The sequence below is a fragment of the Sorex fumeus genome, unplaced genomic scaffold (genome assembly GCF_029834395.1).
Source record: "Sorex fumeus unplaced genomic scaffold, SorFum_2.1 ptg000131l, whole genome shotgun sequence".
NCBI classification, from domain to species: Eukaryota; Metazoa; Chordata; class Mammalia; order Eulipotyphla; family Soricidae; genus Sorex; species Sorex fumeus.
In genome coordinates, this window is record NW_026606188.1 from 33,197,689 (window position 1) to 33,216,110 (window position 18,422).

The 18,422-nt window shown below is 33.7% G+C and overlaps 1 protein-coding gene across 1 annotated transcript in view; it reads right to left on the minus strand.

Moving 5' to 3' along the window:
• Positions 1 to 11,188: 11,188 nt before the first annotated feature.
• OLFM3 (olfactomedin 3) overlaps positions 11,189 to 18,422 on the minus strand; it is a 50,558-nt gene continuing 43,324 nt past the window's right edge. Inside the window, exons 5-6 of the mRNA XM_056139086.1 lie at positions 13,759 to 13,865; positions 11,189 to 12,596 (exon numbers count right to left, since the gene is read on the minus strand). Of these exons, the coding sequence (XP_055995061.1) occupies positions 11,919 to 12,596; positions 13,759 to 13,865 (785 nt within the window). The 3' untranslated portion in view covers positions 11,189 to 11,918. The remainder of the gene's footprint in view (positions 12,597 to 13,758; positions 13,866 to 18,422) is intronic.

The window sequence follows — 18,422 nt, forward strand, 5'->3', positions numbered from 1 at the left end:
TTATAAGTATATTCTAAAATACTGTCTCTTGTCTTATTTTATAAAAAAGCTGACAACAGAAGACATTATTAATTATTTTCTACTGTTATTAATTTAGTATTGTTATTGTTAGTTGTAATAGTTACAGTGGTTATAGAAAGTCTTACAATAATAACTACTACCTTTCTTGACAGGTTAAAAAAATAAGGTACCAGTTGTGTATTGTAGATACAAGACTTGGAGTTCCTCTTAACTAACTTCCTAATTTTGTGTTTAAATAAATAAATATTTAATATAAAAAACTGAAATGAGATAACAAAGAGCTAAACAACAGATCCTGAGATAAACTAAGTGAAATTATCAGATAATTGTTACTTTTTAAATGACTGATTAATTCATTGGTTATTTATTGAAAACTGCTATACTCAGACACTAATTTAGGCATTGTAGATGAAAACCTTAAGACAATTGTGAAAGTTTTTGTGGTATAATTTGCTTGTAATTTGGGAGAATATAAAATTATAGAAAATACTCAGATTCAGTGACATAAAATTAAATCTTGTGGGTAATTCTGAAAATAGTTATATGTCCTACTCTTAGGGCATTAAAATTGTATATCTAGTCAATACTATGGTCTGTAAACTTCATAAAAGAAATACTTAATACATTCTTAAGTCAATTTTGGTCTCCACAAACTTGTTAATTTATAAATATGCCTATCATTTCATTGGTGTAACATAAATATTTGCTGCATGAAGGAATATATAATCTTCACTCAGAATAAACTAATGGATAATATAATTTTTGTTTCCTTGCTGGAAGTTTTATTTTATACTGTTTGCAACATATACAAAAGAAGGTCTCTTTTCAGTTTTTCTTCATTACTTGTTATGATCTTAAATTATCTCCCTTGTATCAAAAGAACTGAAATATTATAGTGTCAGGAAAGTCTCACAGGACATAAGTTTCAAAATTCAAAATTTCATAAACCAAAGGAAAGCCCCAGTGTTGCTAAATATCCCAAGAAAGATTTTCAGTTTATCCCCAAAACATGTTTATACCATAATAAAAATACTCCAATTTCTGTTGGGGATTTATTAAAGGAAAGTTTATATCTATTTCTTAGAACTACTAGAAGTTATTTCATTCCTACAGAGTAACATAGTCAATATGAGTTAATGCAATAAAATGGTTCAGATCTGGAGTTTATTTGAGGAAGTTTTATAGCATCATTAGTCAGCTTCTAACAGAAGTTTGTCTAATAAAACAGTGCACACATATTTGAGAAAGTAATTAATTGGATTATAGGATCTGGAGCAAATTTTATGTCTGCTTGTTTTATACATGTGTAATTAGATCTTCTTTGAAAAACATGTCACCAAAATCAGTATATATTTCCGCAAAAACAAACCACATTTCTTACAAAAATGTCTGACTCCTAAGCTTCCTTATTTTTTACACGTTTATGCTCCTAAAGGAACTGTTTAGATTATGTTGTCTTTACAATAGACTGAGAAGTCTAAACATTAATGACAAGCAGAAGCATAACCTAGAATTTGGACAAAACGTTAGAGGAAAGAAAGATCAAATCATACATCTGGACAAGAAAGAACACTTTTTGCTTAAAATAGAACTAAGGTGAGACATAGTGGAAAATAAAGTTTCAATATCATAAATTTTCAACTAGTTAGAACAATCTGAAATTGATGGACTAGGAAGCAGTGTTATTGTTAATTTATTCTGTTAGTCAATAGGATGGAGAAAAATACTTTTGAAAGAATACCTGACTTTTGTATTTTAGTGAGAATTTAGTCAGGTTCAATGAAAGTGATAGAAAAGTTAAATAGGTTTAGTATAACAGTGGTGTTATTTATAAAATATAATGATTTGAATGGTCAATCTGGTCAAATTGAGAACCAACAGCTTGTCAAGATTTTGCTGCTACAATTAATCTCAGGTGATCCATAATTTATAATGATAGACGGATAAGAAATATTTATAGTATGAGACAAAAAGGAAATAATAAAACAGCATACAAAAAATGAGGCCAAAAAAGAACAACTGAACGAATAGTTAGGGAAATATTCTATAAAAAGCAAGATGTAAAATAATAGTTGGCAAGATGTAAGATAATATTTGAAGAAAAAGAATAAAACATTACATAGTTAGAAACATATTACAGGACTTAACAGTCAGGCCTTGCATGAAATTAACCTGGTTCAATCAGAAGCCACATACTTGTCCCTTGAGCATTGCCAGGAAACACTCCTGAGCACAGAGTCAGGAGAGAGAAACAAAGTATGTCTTCTTTCTTTTTTTTTTCTGGCCTTGAGGCATGTGTTCCTTTGATATTAATGTCCACTTAATTATACCAAAGACAAAGTACATTTTGGGAGTATCCTCCCAACACCCTTTATTTGGTACTCCCTTCTCTATCTGAGCCGCCTTTTTCCCTAGCATGTGTGGCTAAGAGAAATTTGCTGAAAGTAGACTATAGACCAAACATGATTACCACTCAATGCTTCCTTTGCAAACCACAACACCCAAAAGGAGAGAGAGAACGAAGGGGAATGCCCTGCCACAGAGGCAGGGTGGGATGGGTGGAATGGGGGTGGGAAGGATACTGGGATTCGTGGTGGTGGAAAATGGGCACTGGTGGAGGGATGGGTATTTGATCATTGTATAATTTAAACCCAAGCACAAAATTGGTAAGTCTACAACTGTACCTCATGGTGTCTCACTAAGGGCTGGAGCGATAGCACAGCGGTAGGGCGTTTGTCTTACACGCAGCCAACATGGCCGACCCGAGTTCGATTCCTCGCCCCTCTCGGAGAGCCGGCAAACTACCGAGAGTATCTCGCCCGAGAAAGACAAGGAAGGCATTAGAGTAATGGTTCTGAATGTTGTGTTTACAAAAAAAAATTAAAAAAAATAAAAGACAAAGTACATTTTTACAGAGAGAAAAAGGCATGGTCAAGACCAAAATGTATACTAGGGAAAAATTTTAAGCCTTACTTTTTTTTCAAGTAATGGTTGCTAAAGAATGTTTTTCAAATAATTATGGAAATTCTTTAAGTTAAATATCTTTGTGAATAATCATGAAATAAAATTTATGATATCAGAGACAAGTTCACTTGAGAAAGTAAATGAAATGCAGGTTTATCTTATTCATACTTTTATATTTAGGATCTTTTATATTTAGATGGGTCTCATTCTCCTAAAGAGCCTTGAATATAATCTCAGGGCTAAAATGAAGGAGATGTTACTGGGGCCTGCTCAAGGCAATCGACGAATAACAGGATGGTTGTGATTCGTGGTTCGTGATTTAGAATCTTATGTTAGTAAGATAAAATTTAATGTGAATAAAATAAATTGAGGAATGTTAATTTCTCATAAAGTTCTTAGACTGGAGCAAAGATTGTAAAAAGTTTTAGACATAGGAACATGGTTACTTACCAGTGAGTCTTAAAATTATATGATTATTTACCCATAGCATGGGTATTCTATACCAGTGCACATTAGAGACTCTATCTAAGAAAAAGTAAATCATGACTCATAACTCTTGTTCTTGAGTTTCTACTAACTTAGAGGAAACAAATAATTAAATAGTGAGATCTAGTGTTTCTGACAACATAGTATCAGTGGTTTGGAAAAGTAAAAAGAATTCTTTTTATAGGTTTCACACATAATATGATCTTCTAAGTAAATTCTTAATTATGCATAGAGATCTAATAAAAAATAAAGGTAACTCTTGATTGTGAGTCATGAAAAAAGCATAGTCCCTAACATAACTTAAAAAATAGAAGGCTGGCTCTGTCAGAGAGCATTCCTTAAAGCTATTTCCAATAGTAGTAACTAAACCAAAAGGTAAATTTATATAGAATTCTAATCAGAGATCAGCTGACAACAGCAGAATTTCCAAATAGAATATCTAATTCTGGATGTAACATAAAGATCAGAGAAGTGAAAACAATTGAAAGATGATAGTTAAGAACAAATACCTGTAAAAGGCATTGATTATGGTTTTAAACCTAAGGTTTTATTTTTCATAGAATATGATGTTGGGATAAGAATTGCATTTATAGAACTAAAGATAGAAAGCAAAGCTTCTGATAGGCTGGTATTTTTGCTGAGAGAGAGAAGAAAAAAATAAGTACAGATAAAATTGAGAGTAGATAAGGTTTGTGGTTTGAAACATACTGAGTATAAGATGGCTGTAGACTATATAGGAAGACATATAAAGATGGAAACATGATGCTGTATTTTTTTGTTTGTACTATGGTTGGAGTGATAGCACAGCGGTAGGGCGTTTGCCTTGTGTGCTGCCAACCCGACCCAGCTGGGTTTGATTCCTCCGCCCCCCTCGGAGAGGCTGGCAAGCTAGTGAGAATATCTCGCCTGCATAGCAAAGCCTGCCAAGCTACCCGTGACGTATTCAATATGCCAAACACAGTAACAACAAGTCTCAAAATGGAGACGTTACTGGGCCTACTTGAGCAAATCAATGAACAATGGGAGGACAGTGTGACAGTGTGACTATGGATGTCATTTTTCTGCCTTCCCTATTGTAACAGGGTTTGTAGAAGGCTTTATATGAAATACTAGAGATAAAAAGCACTTTAAAAGTATAAATAATTGTATAATGGAAAGATTCTTTGGGTTACGTTTGCTTAGTTCACACTTTCCAAGAAAGAATTACAAGATAGTCTGATCACAGGAGACTGGAGAATAGTATAGCTGGTAGATTCAGAGCCTGGTTTAACCATTTACACAGCCACATATGTGGCCCTAAACAAAATGAGATACAGATAAAAAAAGAGAGAGAGAGAGGGAGAGAGAGAGAGAAAGAGAGAGAGAGAGAGAGAGAGAGAGAGGCAGGCAGACAGATAAAGGAAAAACATCACTTTGTCAAAACAAATCGGAGAATCAAGAACATCATTTGAATACAAGAAACTGTTATTAGGCTGTATTTAACTTCTTTCTCAATACATATTTTCATTTGCCAGGAATAGTTTCAAATGACGTTTAATAGACACAGCAGATACAAGGCACAAGGAATACTTACTTTCATAAGTATTTTGTTCACATTACAGTGTGAGCTAGTAAAAAAGTGAACTGGCAAAACCAAATGTTTTTGTTTGGGGACCATTTCTGGCAGTATCCAGGTCTTAATCCTGGCTCAGAGATTACTCCTGGTGGAGTTTAGGAGAACATACTGGGTACTGGGGATCAAACTAGGTTGGCTTTGTCTTGTCAGCAGTACTCTCCGGAATGTTCCCAATTTAAGGTATTTTAAAGACTGTAACATGGGAGCAGGGGAGGGCACAGTGTGGAAGGAATAGGGAAGTGGGGGAGTGAGGACTCATGGGATGGAATCAAAGAATAAGTTATTGAAAAAAAATAACAACTTCAATTGCCTACTCAATATGACTTTATCTGTACAAACATGACTAGATTTTTAAAAGACACAATAATCTTTTATTTTCTCTAACAATAGATTAAATGCTGAAGGCAACTGTAATCACCTTACTCCGCTGTTTATGTATTGCCTGGGTAGTTAATTTCGAAAGAGGAGTTTGCAGTTAAATTGATAGAGCATACCGCATCTGCTCAATTCTGGAGTCTAACAGTACTGCTAAAAAAGGATGTTAAAATTTTAAGACAATATTCTCTAGATTCAAATAAATGTAGAACAAGCCATATTATAAAGACACTTGAATCACAGTACTGGCAAGAGTGTGGCCTAAGGCTGGATCAAAGAAGTATAATTGGATTTAGTTCTAGTTTTCTATTTTTTTAAATAGCTTTAGAGTTTTTATAGGAAACAGCCTAACCTTGAGTTCTTTAGAGAAAAGAAATCATAGTAATAAGATGCTGATTCTTCTCTTTGAAGTAAAGTAGACTTCTTGAGAACTGAATGACAGATGACTGACATTCATTGCTCTCTCTCAAGATGTTTTAATAAATATGGATTAAATTAGATTTTTCTTGACATAGTGATGATTTTTTAGAAACTGAAAAAATTGCAAATAAAAGAATTTGCAAACACAAACGCACACTACATTTAGCATATATTTTCAGAGTTTATTCACAAAAAGAGGATCCTAAACCCTAGATTTAAAAATATTCTGTGATAGAAAATTAATAAATATTTGATTTACGATTTCTAGGAATAAAGAGAAAAAGATGCAAATTGATTTGGGGGGACCAGATAGTAATATTCTACTCTTTGATTTAATTTGCTATGTGCAGGTTACTTGTCAGAGCTATCATTTATACTCTTTTTTATGTCTTCTCCTATTGTACTAACACATACCAAATATCCAATCACTTTTTATTGTATAAGCTTATTTGTTTCACAACAGTTAAATGAGTGAACTTTTTAAGTGAATCTTTGTTGCTGTCTATTCTCAATAGAATATATGCATACAAGTCTATATTGACAGTTATATATCCAGAATTTAGAACCTGTTTGACACATGGTTTGGCTGAGATATTGTTTTTTGAATAAATGAATGAATATATAGTAGTATTTTCTAGCTGGAATGTCCATAATCTCTCCATTAATGAAATGTGAATTAGTAGCTTATGAACTCATGTGAATTCAAGTGGCAATGATGAGGAGCTGGCTGGATGTGAATTACCAAATTCAACAGTATGATAAATTTCTATAGCATGCAAAACTTAAAATGACTAATGTTTCTTTCAGTAAACTCATTTATTGCATATCTCTGTCATAAGCATTTATTTTCTAGAAATGTCTGCTAATACGTATTATTTCCAAGTCTAACTTGTGGTAAGGAATGATATATATGGCCATACTTAGTCTTTTGTAACAAATAGTGCAAACTCTTCTGGGAAGACAATTCTTAAGTGATGATGAAACTTGATACGGAGCTGCACATGTGTTGCATTTTATCAGAAAATTCCTTGCAGCATAAGATGTTCCTAGGAACTCTTTCATACATACCTTAATATTTTATATCTCTAACTGGGAATGCTTTAAGATAGTTATAAGTATGAAAGATCCTTTCATATTGTTTTCCTATTTTCAAAAATAATATTTAATGATTTATATTTGTAAACTCATTTGGTGATTGAGGAATTGAGTTTCAATGGAGTCTGACATTTGAACATTTTGGAGACAAACAAGACTCCAAATATGATTGAAATTCCTCTAAGCCTGATACAATAGTTCAATCAAAATATGCACTATAGCACTGTCATCCCATTGTCATCTATTTGCTCGAGCTGACACCAGTAATGTCTCTATTGTGAGACTTGTTACTGTTTTTGTCATAAGGAATACACCACAGGGAGCTTGCCAGGCTCTGCCATGCGGGCGGGATAGTCTCTGTAGCTTGCTAGGCTCTCCGAGAGGGATGGAGGAATCGAACCCAGGTTAGCCATGTGCAAGGCAAACGTCCTACCTTCTGTGCTCTTGCTCCAGCCCTCAATCAAAATATATGAATTATAATCATTTTTAAGTCAGTTTGGAGAAGATTTTTTCTATTGGTTTAAGAGTAGAGCAAATAGTTTCTTTTGTTTTCCTTTTCCTTAGTGTGACTGCCCCCTGCCATGCTTACCCTGGTGATATGGAGCAATGGCAGCTGAGGCAGGAGGGGGAGAAAGGAGAGAGGGGCACTTGGGAGGCTACACCCATATGATGGTTAGATGGGTGGGGCTTGCAGAGCCAGGGATTGAACTCCGGTTTCATACATGATAAGCCTGTGCTCTACCAGTTGATCTATCTCCTGGCTTCAATAGTTTATACTCTTTATTTAAAAGATTATCATCAATTTAAATATATTTTCTATTTAATAGAAAAATAATTGAAATATTTTGGCAAATTTACATTTTCTTCCATACGTTAATGTTTTAAGCCTGAGAATTTATCTGAAAAAGTCATTGTGAAAAAATTTTGTAATATGATTACTTTGAGCTTACCTATCTTACATGAGATAATCATCTAATAATCTTGATTTCAATATGGATACATCATACTGAACTGAATGGCATTCAGTAAACCTGAGTCTTTCTTAAATAATATTACTAGCAATCAGCAGAGATTAAGGCTTTGGAAAATATCAACATTTTAGTCAATGTTCCCTACTTATAGTACTAAGGTACATTACTTTATGGCAGTTATTTTCATGGGTCGCTTAAGTGATAATGAAAGGATACAAAAACTGCTTTGCCTATAACTGTGGATTCTTTTATAACATAGAAACTTAAGTCATATTTTATTAAAGGATATAACCATACCTCCTTAATCAATAAGCAGAAAGCCATTTTTCAATGTTTCCAAAACTATCCATTATTTTTAAAAATCCTTGGTTCATAGAAACTGTGTAATGTCTAATTGTTTCATGTTTGTTCTTACAGGAATATCATTAATTTCACTACCAATTCTATTAAAATTTACATTTGCAGAAACAGTCTCCAAAAACTGAGTGCCAAGTGGAGCACAGTTTGCTTCTAAAAAATCACTTAAAAAATAAAGCAGAGAATATTATATGTGATGTAACCAATGTAGGAAAATAACGTATATTTTCAGATGAACCTAAGTACTATTTTATGTTATGTTGAAAATGCTCCTGCCTAAGTATATTTACTTGTAATTTTAGTGATTTCATTTACTTATTTATTTTTGGGGGGGGTACAAATGCAGTTATGTTCAGGAACTACTCCTGACTCTGCTCCTGGTGATGTTCATAGGACCATACGCAGTGCCAGAGACCTAACCTGGGTCAGCCATAATTCTGTACAATCTCTCTGGCCCTTAAGTTTAGTGACTTTTAGACATAAAGTCAATAATTTTAGTATATATCAAAATTAATAAGAAATGACCATTAGTTTATGATTATAAGATTTTATCATGGAGAATATTACTGATTATAAGGGTGAATAGGTCCTATGACTATGATAATAAGAAACATGAATTTATGATAAATCTAATTGTATGTTGCATGTAAATATTTTCTCTTTAATTTCTTTATATCAGTGATGCACTATAATGTTATCATTCTCTAAACCCAAATATATAAGTATTATAAAATTATTCCAGTGCTATAAACACAAGTATCACATAGAAATGATCAGATATTGAGCACAGTATATTATGAATGATATGAAAATTTGTTATTGTTAATGAAAAATATTAGTTACAGAGATCCTTTGATGTTTGATTGAGGGGGTTTGGGCCATACCTAGTGGTTTTCAGGACTTACTACTTGATAGGTGCTAAATGACCAATCCTGATGGTGTTTAGGGGACCATATGTAGTGCCAGAGATTAAACATAGTTTGTCTTTAAGGAAAGCACCCTTATACTTTTACTATCTCCGTAGCCCACACAGATGAACAAAGATTAATACCCTCTAACTTTGAATTTCTTTTATGATTGGGTTAGATATATTATTTTAAAACAATCATTGCTAGGATCCAGGGAGATAGTCCATCATGTATGGCATAGACTTTGCACAAGACAAACTTGGATTTGATCCCTGCATTGAACAGTCCCCTGAGCACTTCCACAACTGATCCCTGAGCACAGAGTCAGGAGTAATCTAGGAGCATCACTGGTGTGGCATTGTAGACAGTCCCCTGAGCACTGCCAGAACTGGTCCCTGAACATAGAGCCAGGAATAAGCCAGGAGCATCACTTCTGTGGCCCACCAGCTCCACCCCCCAAGAAACTCATTATTTCCCACTTAAGTTCATTCAAGATAAAAAAAAAACACTGATTAGAGTAAGTTATTATTTATTTCAGGCACAAAACTAATAATATTTTACTAAGAAAATGCTTTTAAATTGTAAATGTTTAATGAAAATCACATTTTTAAACTCATGTTACTTCCACTTCTACTGACAATAATAAAATTTGTGCTTGCTCTAGCAGCACAGATATTATAAATCGGATATGGCGGTGAAACATTACATAGAAAACAATAAAGTGCTTTACAAGGTGCACATTTCACAAAAATGCTGTTATTTTCCAGGTTTGAATGTATGTGATATCATATACCATAGTTTTTATTTAAAAGTAAAACACCAGTAATGAAGATCCCAATACTCTTTAAAAGGCCATCTACTTAAAAATGCAACCCATTTCTGAAATTGACTTTCTTCATACAAACTCTTAATATACAAAGTATTGATAGATTATTTTGTGGAATGTGTACAATGATGTGAAAACTCTAAATTTTAAAAGCAGAGAACTTATATAAACATTTTTAAAGAGAAGAAGGCGACATCGCAAAAGAGTTTTCATTAAATCATGCTAATTTTGTAGGCAAAATATAATCATTGTTAAACTAACAATTTTAAGATTTGGTTACTTAATCCTACAATTTTGACAGTAAGATGATTGAGAATTCTGTTTTATTTGTCACATTTAAAATGAATTGCTTCTGTAATACTATTTTTAACATAATGTTTTATCTTATATCTTTACAAAGAAAATAGGATACTATGTATGTGAAACTAAACATTTATAATAATTTATATATGTTATTTATCAGAATATGCTTTTTAAATTATAAAACCATACTAGTTCTCATACTAGTTTTTGTGAAACTTCTTTAGGTATTTTTAATATATTGAAATTATATCCAAACTCAACTCAGTGACATATTTGATATATATTGATTATATGGTTTTTGAGTTATAATATAAAATATTTTTAAATCTTTCTTTTTTGATTACATTATTCATACACAGTTGAATCAGGGATCTGAACATGGAAGAGTGTTCCAATCTTGTTTTCTGAATTAGTTATTTCAAAATTTTCACCCAATGGGCAACTCCCATGTTTTCCCATCATTTTCTCTAAAACAACTCTTGCCAATAATTCTCCAGTGCTCATGCTATAAGTCTAGATGACATTATAGAAATTTTCATTTTATGAATTCTTAGGTGTACTTCATGTTTTTTAGAATCCTAATCTTATCGATGTTCCTTAGAATTGCATTATTGCATGTAGCATGTATAATACACGTTAAGATATTTGTATATTTATCTGTGAAGGACAAATTTTATTTGCGTCAAGTCAAATCCAATTTTTGTGACTCAGCATGACTCATCTGCATCCTTTCAAGGAACTATGTCGATACTTTCAGTGGAGTTAGTAGTGTAATTATTGAACTGGTTTCATCGTCCAGTGTCAGGTATCAAATAGTCTTTTGATAAAATTAGTACCTATATAAGAGACCAAGTTGTTTTTTTTTCTTTTTAGATTATGTTACCTTGTAAGGGTAAACAGAAAAAGTATTTTCTCCTTAACCACACTTGAAAACTGACCTATAATAATTACTGAGATTAAACTTCAGTGTATTTTTAAAAAATATTACTTTCACAGAAGTGAAGAGATAAATTGCACAATGGTGGTTACAATGGTACAAATACATATTAGCAAGAGATTTAAAAATGACTATAGAGCACCGCATCAGAGAATTGTATAACAGCAAAGTAATACATTATTTTCCCATATAAATTAAATATTTAAATATTTTTTTAGAAATAAATGGGGGAAAGTGCTTTTTTTCCTCTTAATTCCTACCAAAATATTTCCTGATGTGGAGCAAAGGACAGTAAAAAAATGACAGTTAAAAGTAAAAGACATTCATGCATTTAAGCCACCATTAGTCTTTGACTCTAATATAAGGCAGATCATGAATTATTTGCAAAACTATGACTTTAACCATGTAAGCTCCCTTTAGTGCTTTTCATGACAAGGACATGGTAGGCCTTGTAAATTTAAGAATTAAGATGAGTTTTCAACAGTTGAATTTAGATACACTCAGTTGTTTTCTAAAACACCAATTTTTATGATAACGATGCTTTGGAGAAGTGATGAAAATTTATAATAAGGGAGAGAAGGGGTATTATAGAGTTTATCACAAATGACTCTTTACATCAATGCAAACAAGCTACATTGGCTTATGTATCATCCTCAGTCTTAATGATGTGGAAAAGAGTAACATTGAACAGGACCTGGTGACCATTGTTCCAGGCATAAAGAGCTCTATCTCTGGCATTGTAGTCAAGCATGGATATGTGGAAGTATTGGTTATGAAAGGGAATGTCCGTGTACTCATATGTGGAGGTTTTGGTAGAATAGGAATAATACACCTTGGCTCCAGTTAAATGGGAGTTTGTGACATACAGCGTGCCACAGATCATGAAAGATTCCCCTGCACTTCTCTTGGGATAGCCGGTGCTCCAGCTCTTCATCACCTCTAAGGTGTCTTGATTGAGCTGGCTGATCACAATATTGCCTGCATTCTGGTTAGTTGCATACACAGCCCATAGTCCAATTTCATCAGCCATTAAGTCGATGTCAGAGAATCCACCCCACGTGTAGGGGTAAACGTTGTGAAAACCAGCGTACTCCAGGCTTCGTTGGGCAAGCACTCTCCCCATATCAAAGCTATATTTGATGATGATGTTGCTCTGATACTTATTAAAATAGAGGGAGCCATTGTAGACCACATGGTTAGTTCCAGCCCATTTGAAAGGAAGGTTGTATGTCCTTGATTCTGCCCCACTGACGAAGTCTGCCATTGACTTGTACTCACGGACAATTTTATTGTTAGTGTAACTATCCATGTACCAGACCTGAGAAGAAGGGAAAAGTAAATGAAGTAACTTAATTCCGCACTTAAAAAAATATTCTGCAATAAAGAGAATGATAGTTAGCACCAGTTCGATATCACCATTCCCAGGCACTAAAAGCCTTACTCTTACTGTAAACCTGCTACAATGTTATGTTATCATAGGCCCTCACAAAAACAGTGGCACAGTCCATGTGGAAAGGCAACTGGAATTTACTGCCTTGAAGTTGATTTACTTTGTGTCATTTATTGGCTTTCAATTTTTGACATTTCATGGCGTATCACCAAATATACACCAGAACAAATCAGCTACCTTATTCAGTTGTTTGATTTATTGATGGAGTCCATGGCAACTGCAAAAAAAAATCCACCTTGAGCAAATTTATTTAGCCCATTTCTTCACCTGAAAAATGTTTGCTGTCTAACTTTGCATATTCTTCTTATTTCTACTTAAAAATGTCATGGAAAACTCTGGTAAGACTTACTTAAGTTTTGAGTAAAACTGATTCTTACTGGAAGCATTTTAGTAGTTGAGTTGCTTAATCTCATTTGGATCTAACCCTTAAGAAATTTAATACAGCATAGTTTGTCTGTTTCCCAATAAGACAAAGAATCATAATCTATTCAAAAAGGTACTGTCATAGAACATAAATAGAGTTACAGTAGCTTTTAGTATATTGATTTATATAACAAGGCACTGTTAACTTAGGAAAATACTTTGCAAAAGTTTCACTGCTACTTTTACAGTTACTTATAGAATTCAGGATATTTTAGCTTTTAAATATTTGATACTTAAAAAAATAAATATTTAAGTATTAGCTCTGAGTTTTTTCACTTATCTGCATTTTCTTTTGCTATACTAAGGTAGAATTTTTAGAAAAGTTAAACTTTTCTAAAAGACTTAGATAAAGTTTTTAGAAGTATAAAGAGAATTTGTATACCTTTCAAATTGAAAAACAAAATCAAAACCAGTAAAATTAGACTTAATATTGGTATTAATTTAATATACATCTCTTTATATGTTAGTGTTATTAAATTGAAAATTACAAACAATGTAACCCCTTTCAAGCTGAAAGAAATGTCCCTGAAAATAATGAATAGTTCAGTAGACATAAAATATAAATTAAACATAATTTGAAGCAAAGCTGTTTATAGAAGCAACATACTCTGTTATTTTTTTCAGATGCTAAAGGGTCTGTCATCCATGCACCAAATCGGGTTCCAGATGTTTTGACTGTAATTGGGCCAGTGATTTTCATCAACTTGCCACACGCTGAAACAAAGAAACATAAAGATATTGAGTGGACATTTCCAGTGATTCCAACATGCACACCAAGACTAAAAACAAGTGATCCGGAAAAAAGCAATACATGGGATTGATTTTTGTTTGTTTGTTTTGGTTTGGAGGCCACACCCAGCTGTGCTCAAAAGCTTTTTTCCTGGCACTGCATTTGGGAATCACTCCTGGCTGCATTCAGGGATCATATACATGCCAGGAGTGGAATCTGGTGTGACTGATTGCAAGACAAACGCTTATCAGCTATGCTATCTCTCTGGCCTCTGATATCACATATTCAGAATAAATAAAAATTTTAATTGGCACTAGACATTCAGCTATAATTTTAATCACAATAGATTTTTAAATTCTGTGAACCTAAAGTATGAAATGTTAAAATAAAAAATGGTTTGTGAAAGAGAATTACAGACCGATATCCCTGATGAACACAGATGCAAAGATCCTCAACAAACTACTAGCAAATAGAATCCAACTACTCATCAAAAAGATCATACACCATGACCAAGTAGGATTCATCCCAGGGATGCAAGGATGGTTCAACATTCGGAAATCAATCAACATAATCCATCATATCAACAAAAGAAAAGATAAAAAGCATGTGATTATATCAATAGATGCAGAGAAAGCAGTTGACAAGATCAAGCACCCCTTTATGATGAAAACCCTAGCCAAAATGGGTATAGAGGGGACCTTCCTCAACATAATTAAAGCCATCTACCACAAGCCTATAGCAAGCATCATCCTCAATGGGGAAAAACTGAGAGCCTTCCCTCTAAGATCAGGGACGAGACAAGGATGCCCACTCTCTCCACTGCTGTTCAAAATAGTACTGGAAGTACTTGCAATAGCGATTAGGCAAGAAAAAGATATTAAGGGCATTCAGGTAGGAAAGGAAGAAATCAAGCTCTCACTATTCGCAGATGATATGATACTATACTTAGAGAACCCAATAACCTCCACCAAAAAACTCCTAGAAACAATAGACTCGTATAGTAAAGTTGCAGGCTATAAAATTAATACCCAAAAGTCCATGGCTTTCCTATATGTAAACAGTGAGAGAGAAGAAAGCAACATGAACTAAACAATCCCGTTCACAATTGTGCCCCAGAAAATCAAGTAGCTAGGAATCAGCTTAACTAAGGAAGTAAAGGACCTGTACAAAGAAAACTACAAAACACTACTTCAGGAAATAAAAGAGGACATGAGGAAATGGAAAGATATCCCCTGCTCATGGGTCGGGAGACTTAACATTGTCAAAATGGCAATACTACCAAAAGCATTGTATAAATTCAATGCAATCCCTATAAGGATACCCATGACATTCTTCAAAGAAATTGAGCAAACACTCCTGAAATTTATATGGAACAATAAGCCCCCACGAATAGCTAAAGAAATTCTTGGGAAAATGAAAATGGGAGGAATCAACCTCCCGAACTTCAAACTGTACTACAAAGCAGTAATAATTAAAACAGCATGGTACTGGAACAAAGGCAGAACTGCAGACCAATGGAACAGGGTTGAATACACTGACATCTCCCCTCAATCATCTGATCATCTAATCTTTGATAAAGGTGCAAGTAATGTGAAGTGGAGCAAGGAAAGCCTCTTTAACAAATTGTGCTGGCTTCACTGGACGGCTACATGCAAAAAAATGGGCTCAGAACTCTGCCTAACACCATGTACAAAAGTAAGATCAAAATGGATTGAAGACCTCAACATCAGACCAGAAACCATAAGGTACATTGAAGACAAAGTTGGCAAAACCCTCCATGACATTGAAGCTAATGGTATCTTCAAAGATGCCACGCCTCTGTCTGATCAAGTGAAAACAAGATAAATAAATGGGACTATCTTAAACTAAGAAGCTTCTGCAACTCCAAAGAAACAGTGACCAAAATACAAAGACAGTCTACAGAATGGGAAAGGATATTCGCCGAATACACATCTGACAAGGGGTTGATATCCAGGATATACAAAATACTGGTTAAACTCCACAAGAAGAAAACATCCAACCCCAACCAAAAATGGGGCAATGAAATGAACAGAAACTTTCTCAAAGAAGAAATCCGAATGGCAAAAAAGCACATGAGAAAATGCTCTACATCAGAAATCATCAGAGAGTTGCAGATCAAAACCACAGTGAGATACCATCTTACACCTTAGAGACTGGCCCACATTCAAAAGAACAAAAGCAACCGATGCTGGTGTGGATGTGGCGAGAAAGGGACACTCCTTCACTGTTGGTGGGAATGTCGACTGGTTCAGCCCTTCTGGAAAACAGTATGGACGATTCTCAAAAATTTAGAAATTGAGCTCCCATTTGACCCAGCAATACCACTCCTGGGAATATATCCCAGAGAGGCAAAAATGTATAGTAGAAGTGACATCTGCACTTGTTTGTTCATTGCAGCACTCTTTACAATAGCCAGAAACTGGAAGAAACCTGAATGCCCAAGAACAGATGACTGGTTAAAGAAACTTTGGTACACCTACACAATGGAGTACTATGTAGCTCTTAGAAAAGAGGAAGTCATCAAATTTACATACAAGTGGTACAACATGGAAAGTATCATGCTAAGCGAAATGAGTCAGAAAGAGAGGGATAGACATAGAAAGATTGCATTCATCTGGGGGACATAAAGTAACAAAATATGAGATTAATACCCAAGAATAGCTGAGATCAGCACCAGGAGGATTACTCCATAGCTTAGTGGCCAATCGGACATTCTAGAGGAAAGGGAAGCTCAGATAGAGAAGGGAACACCAAATAAAGGGTGTTTGGAGGATCCTCCCAGGAGGGGAGATGCATGTCGAAAGTGGACTATGGACTTAACATGTTTGCCACTCAATGCCTCTTTTGCAGACCACAACACCCAAAAGGAGAGAGAGAACACAGAGGATTGCCCTGCCACAGAGACAGGGGGGGATGGGGGGGTTGGGGGGGATATTATCCATGGTGGTGGAAAATGGGCACTGGTGGAGGGATGGGTATCTGATCATTGTATAATCAATCCCAAGCACAAAAAATTGTAAATCTACAACTGTACCTCATGGTGTTTCACTAATAAAAAATATGGTTTGTATACCTGAACAAAATAAGTGGGGATGACTATTATCATTATACTAATTCATCAGTTGCTTTTTCTAAAAAGTGAGAAGTAAATAAATTTCCCTTAAAATCTGTTTCACCAGACTACTACTAGATCACCCTCCAATCTCTCACTTATACATTTCCAGACTTTGTACAATTTATATTAACTAGAAAAAACCCTGCATCCTTAGAGAAAAGTTAACTAGAAGAAACCCTGCATTCTTTGGAACCTTAGAACTGATGATATTTAGGTCAGTACTATGTATTTGGAAGGGAAAGAAAAGATTTGCAAAGCAAGTAAAGCACAAAACTAACTCATTTTGGCTACATTTTCTTTGTAGATAATTCTCATAAGAATAATATAACTGAAAGAACACTAAGTTGTGAATTTAGAATAATTATAATGGCACCGGTACATCTTATACAAAATATCAGTGATAATTCTAAATTCTGTAATTTGTAGTACTTAATAAAATCTGAAATTAGTATAATTTTTCCTTTTTGTGAAAGAAACTTAATATTATAATATCATAATATGCTTTCATAGTAAGTTATTGCTTGATAATATTTTTAAACCTGATAAGTTGGGCATGTTTTTATAGACTATCTGGGGCATTCTATACAGAATAGAAAGCAATAATTTAAAATAAATCTATTTTGAATATTTTAACTCAATATGGCATAAACATATATACAGAATTATGAATAAAATGAAATTATAACTAGAAAAAGAGAAATGTATTTTTAATGAATGAAGTTGAATGTAATCTATGAATATACTGGAAATAAAGACTGTATGATTATATAAAGTCTTAAGTAAACATTTCAAAACTCTTAAATGATTAGCATATGAAAAGTTTTTATATTGAAATAAATAAGAAGACACAATCTTCCTGGAAGATGCTAATAAACAAAATCTTATTTTTATTAGGCTTGAATAATACCTTTCCTTATTAATTTTTTTATAAGGGAGGAAATGTAAGATGTAATTCTGCCTTGCAATGGTAGATTTAAAGTGCCTTTCCTTTCTCAAATCTCATTAAAATAATAATAAAGGAATAAAACATGTGGAAGAAAAGCTGTAAAAGCAAAAGATAATGGTGTAAGGATAATTAGTAGAGAAAAACTTTAACACATTTCTGGTAGGCAGTTGGTGATGGAGAGTGATAATTAAATATGTGGGATGAGATAAGACTCATCAATATTTACGCAGACATAGATTCTGAAAAAGGAGCCACTCTCTTGACTAAGAAATGTAGAAGTTGGAACTCAGAAATAATAGTTAAAGATGTTGACATGAGGCAGGGCTTTGAAAATAGGACAACGAAATTAACTGAAAAAAAAATTGATGTCATCTTCCTTGTAAATGCAGGGTACTAAAAAAGAGATAAAAAATTCTAGAAACTGTTATTGACCCAAAGGTTGCAAAAAAACTTATGGCA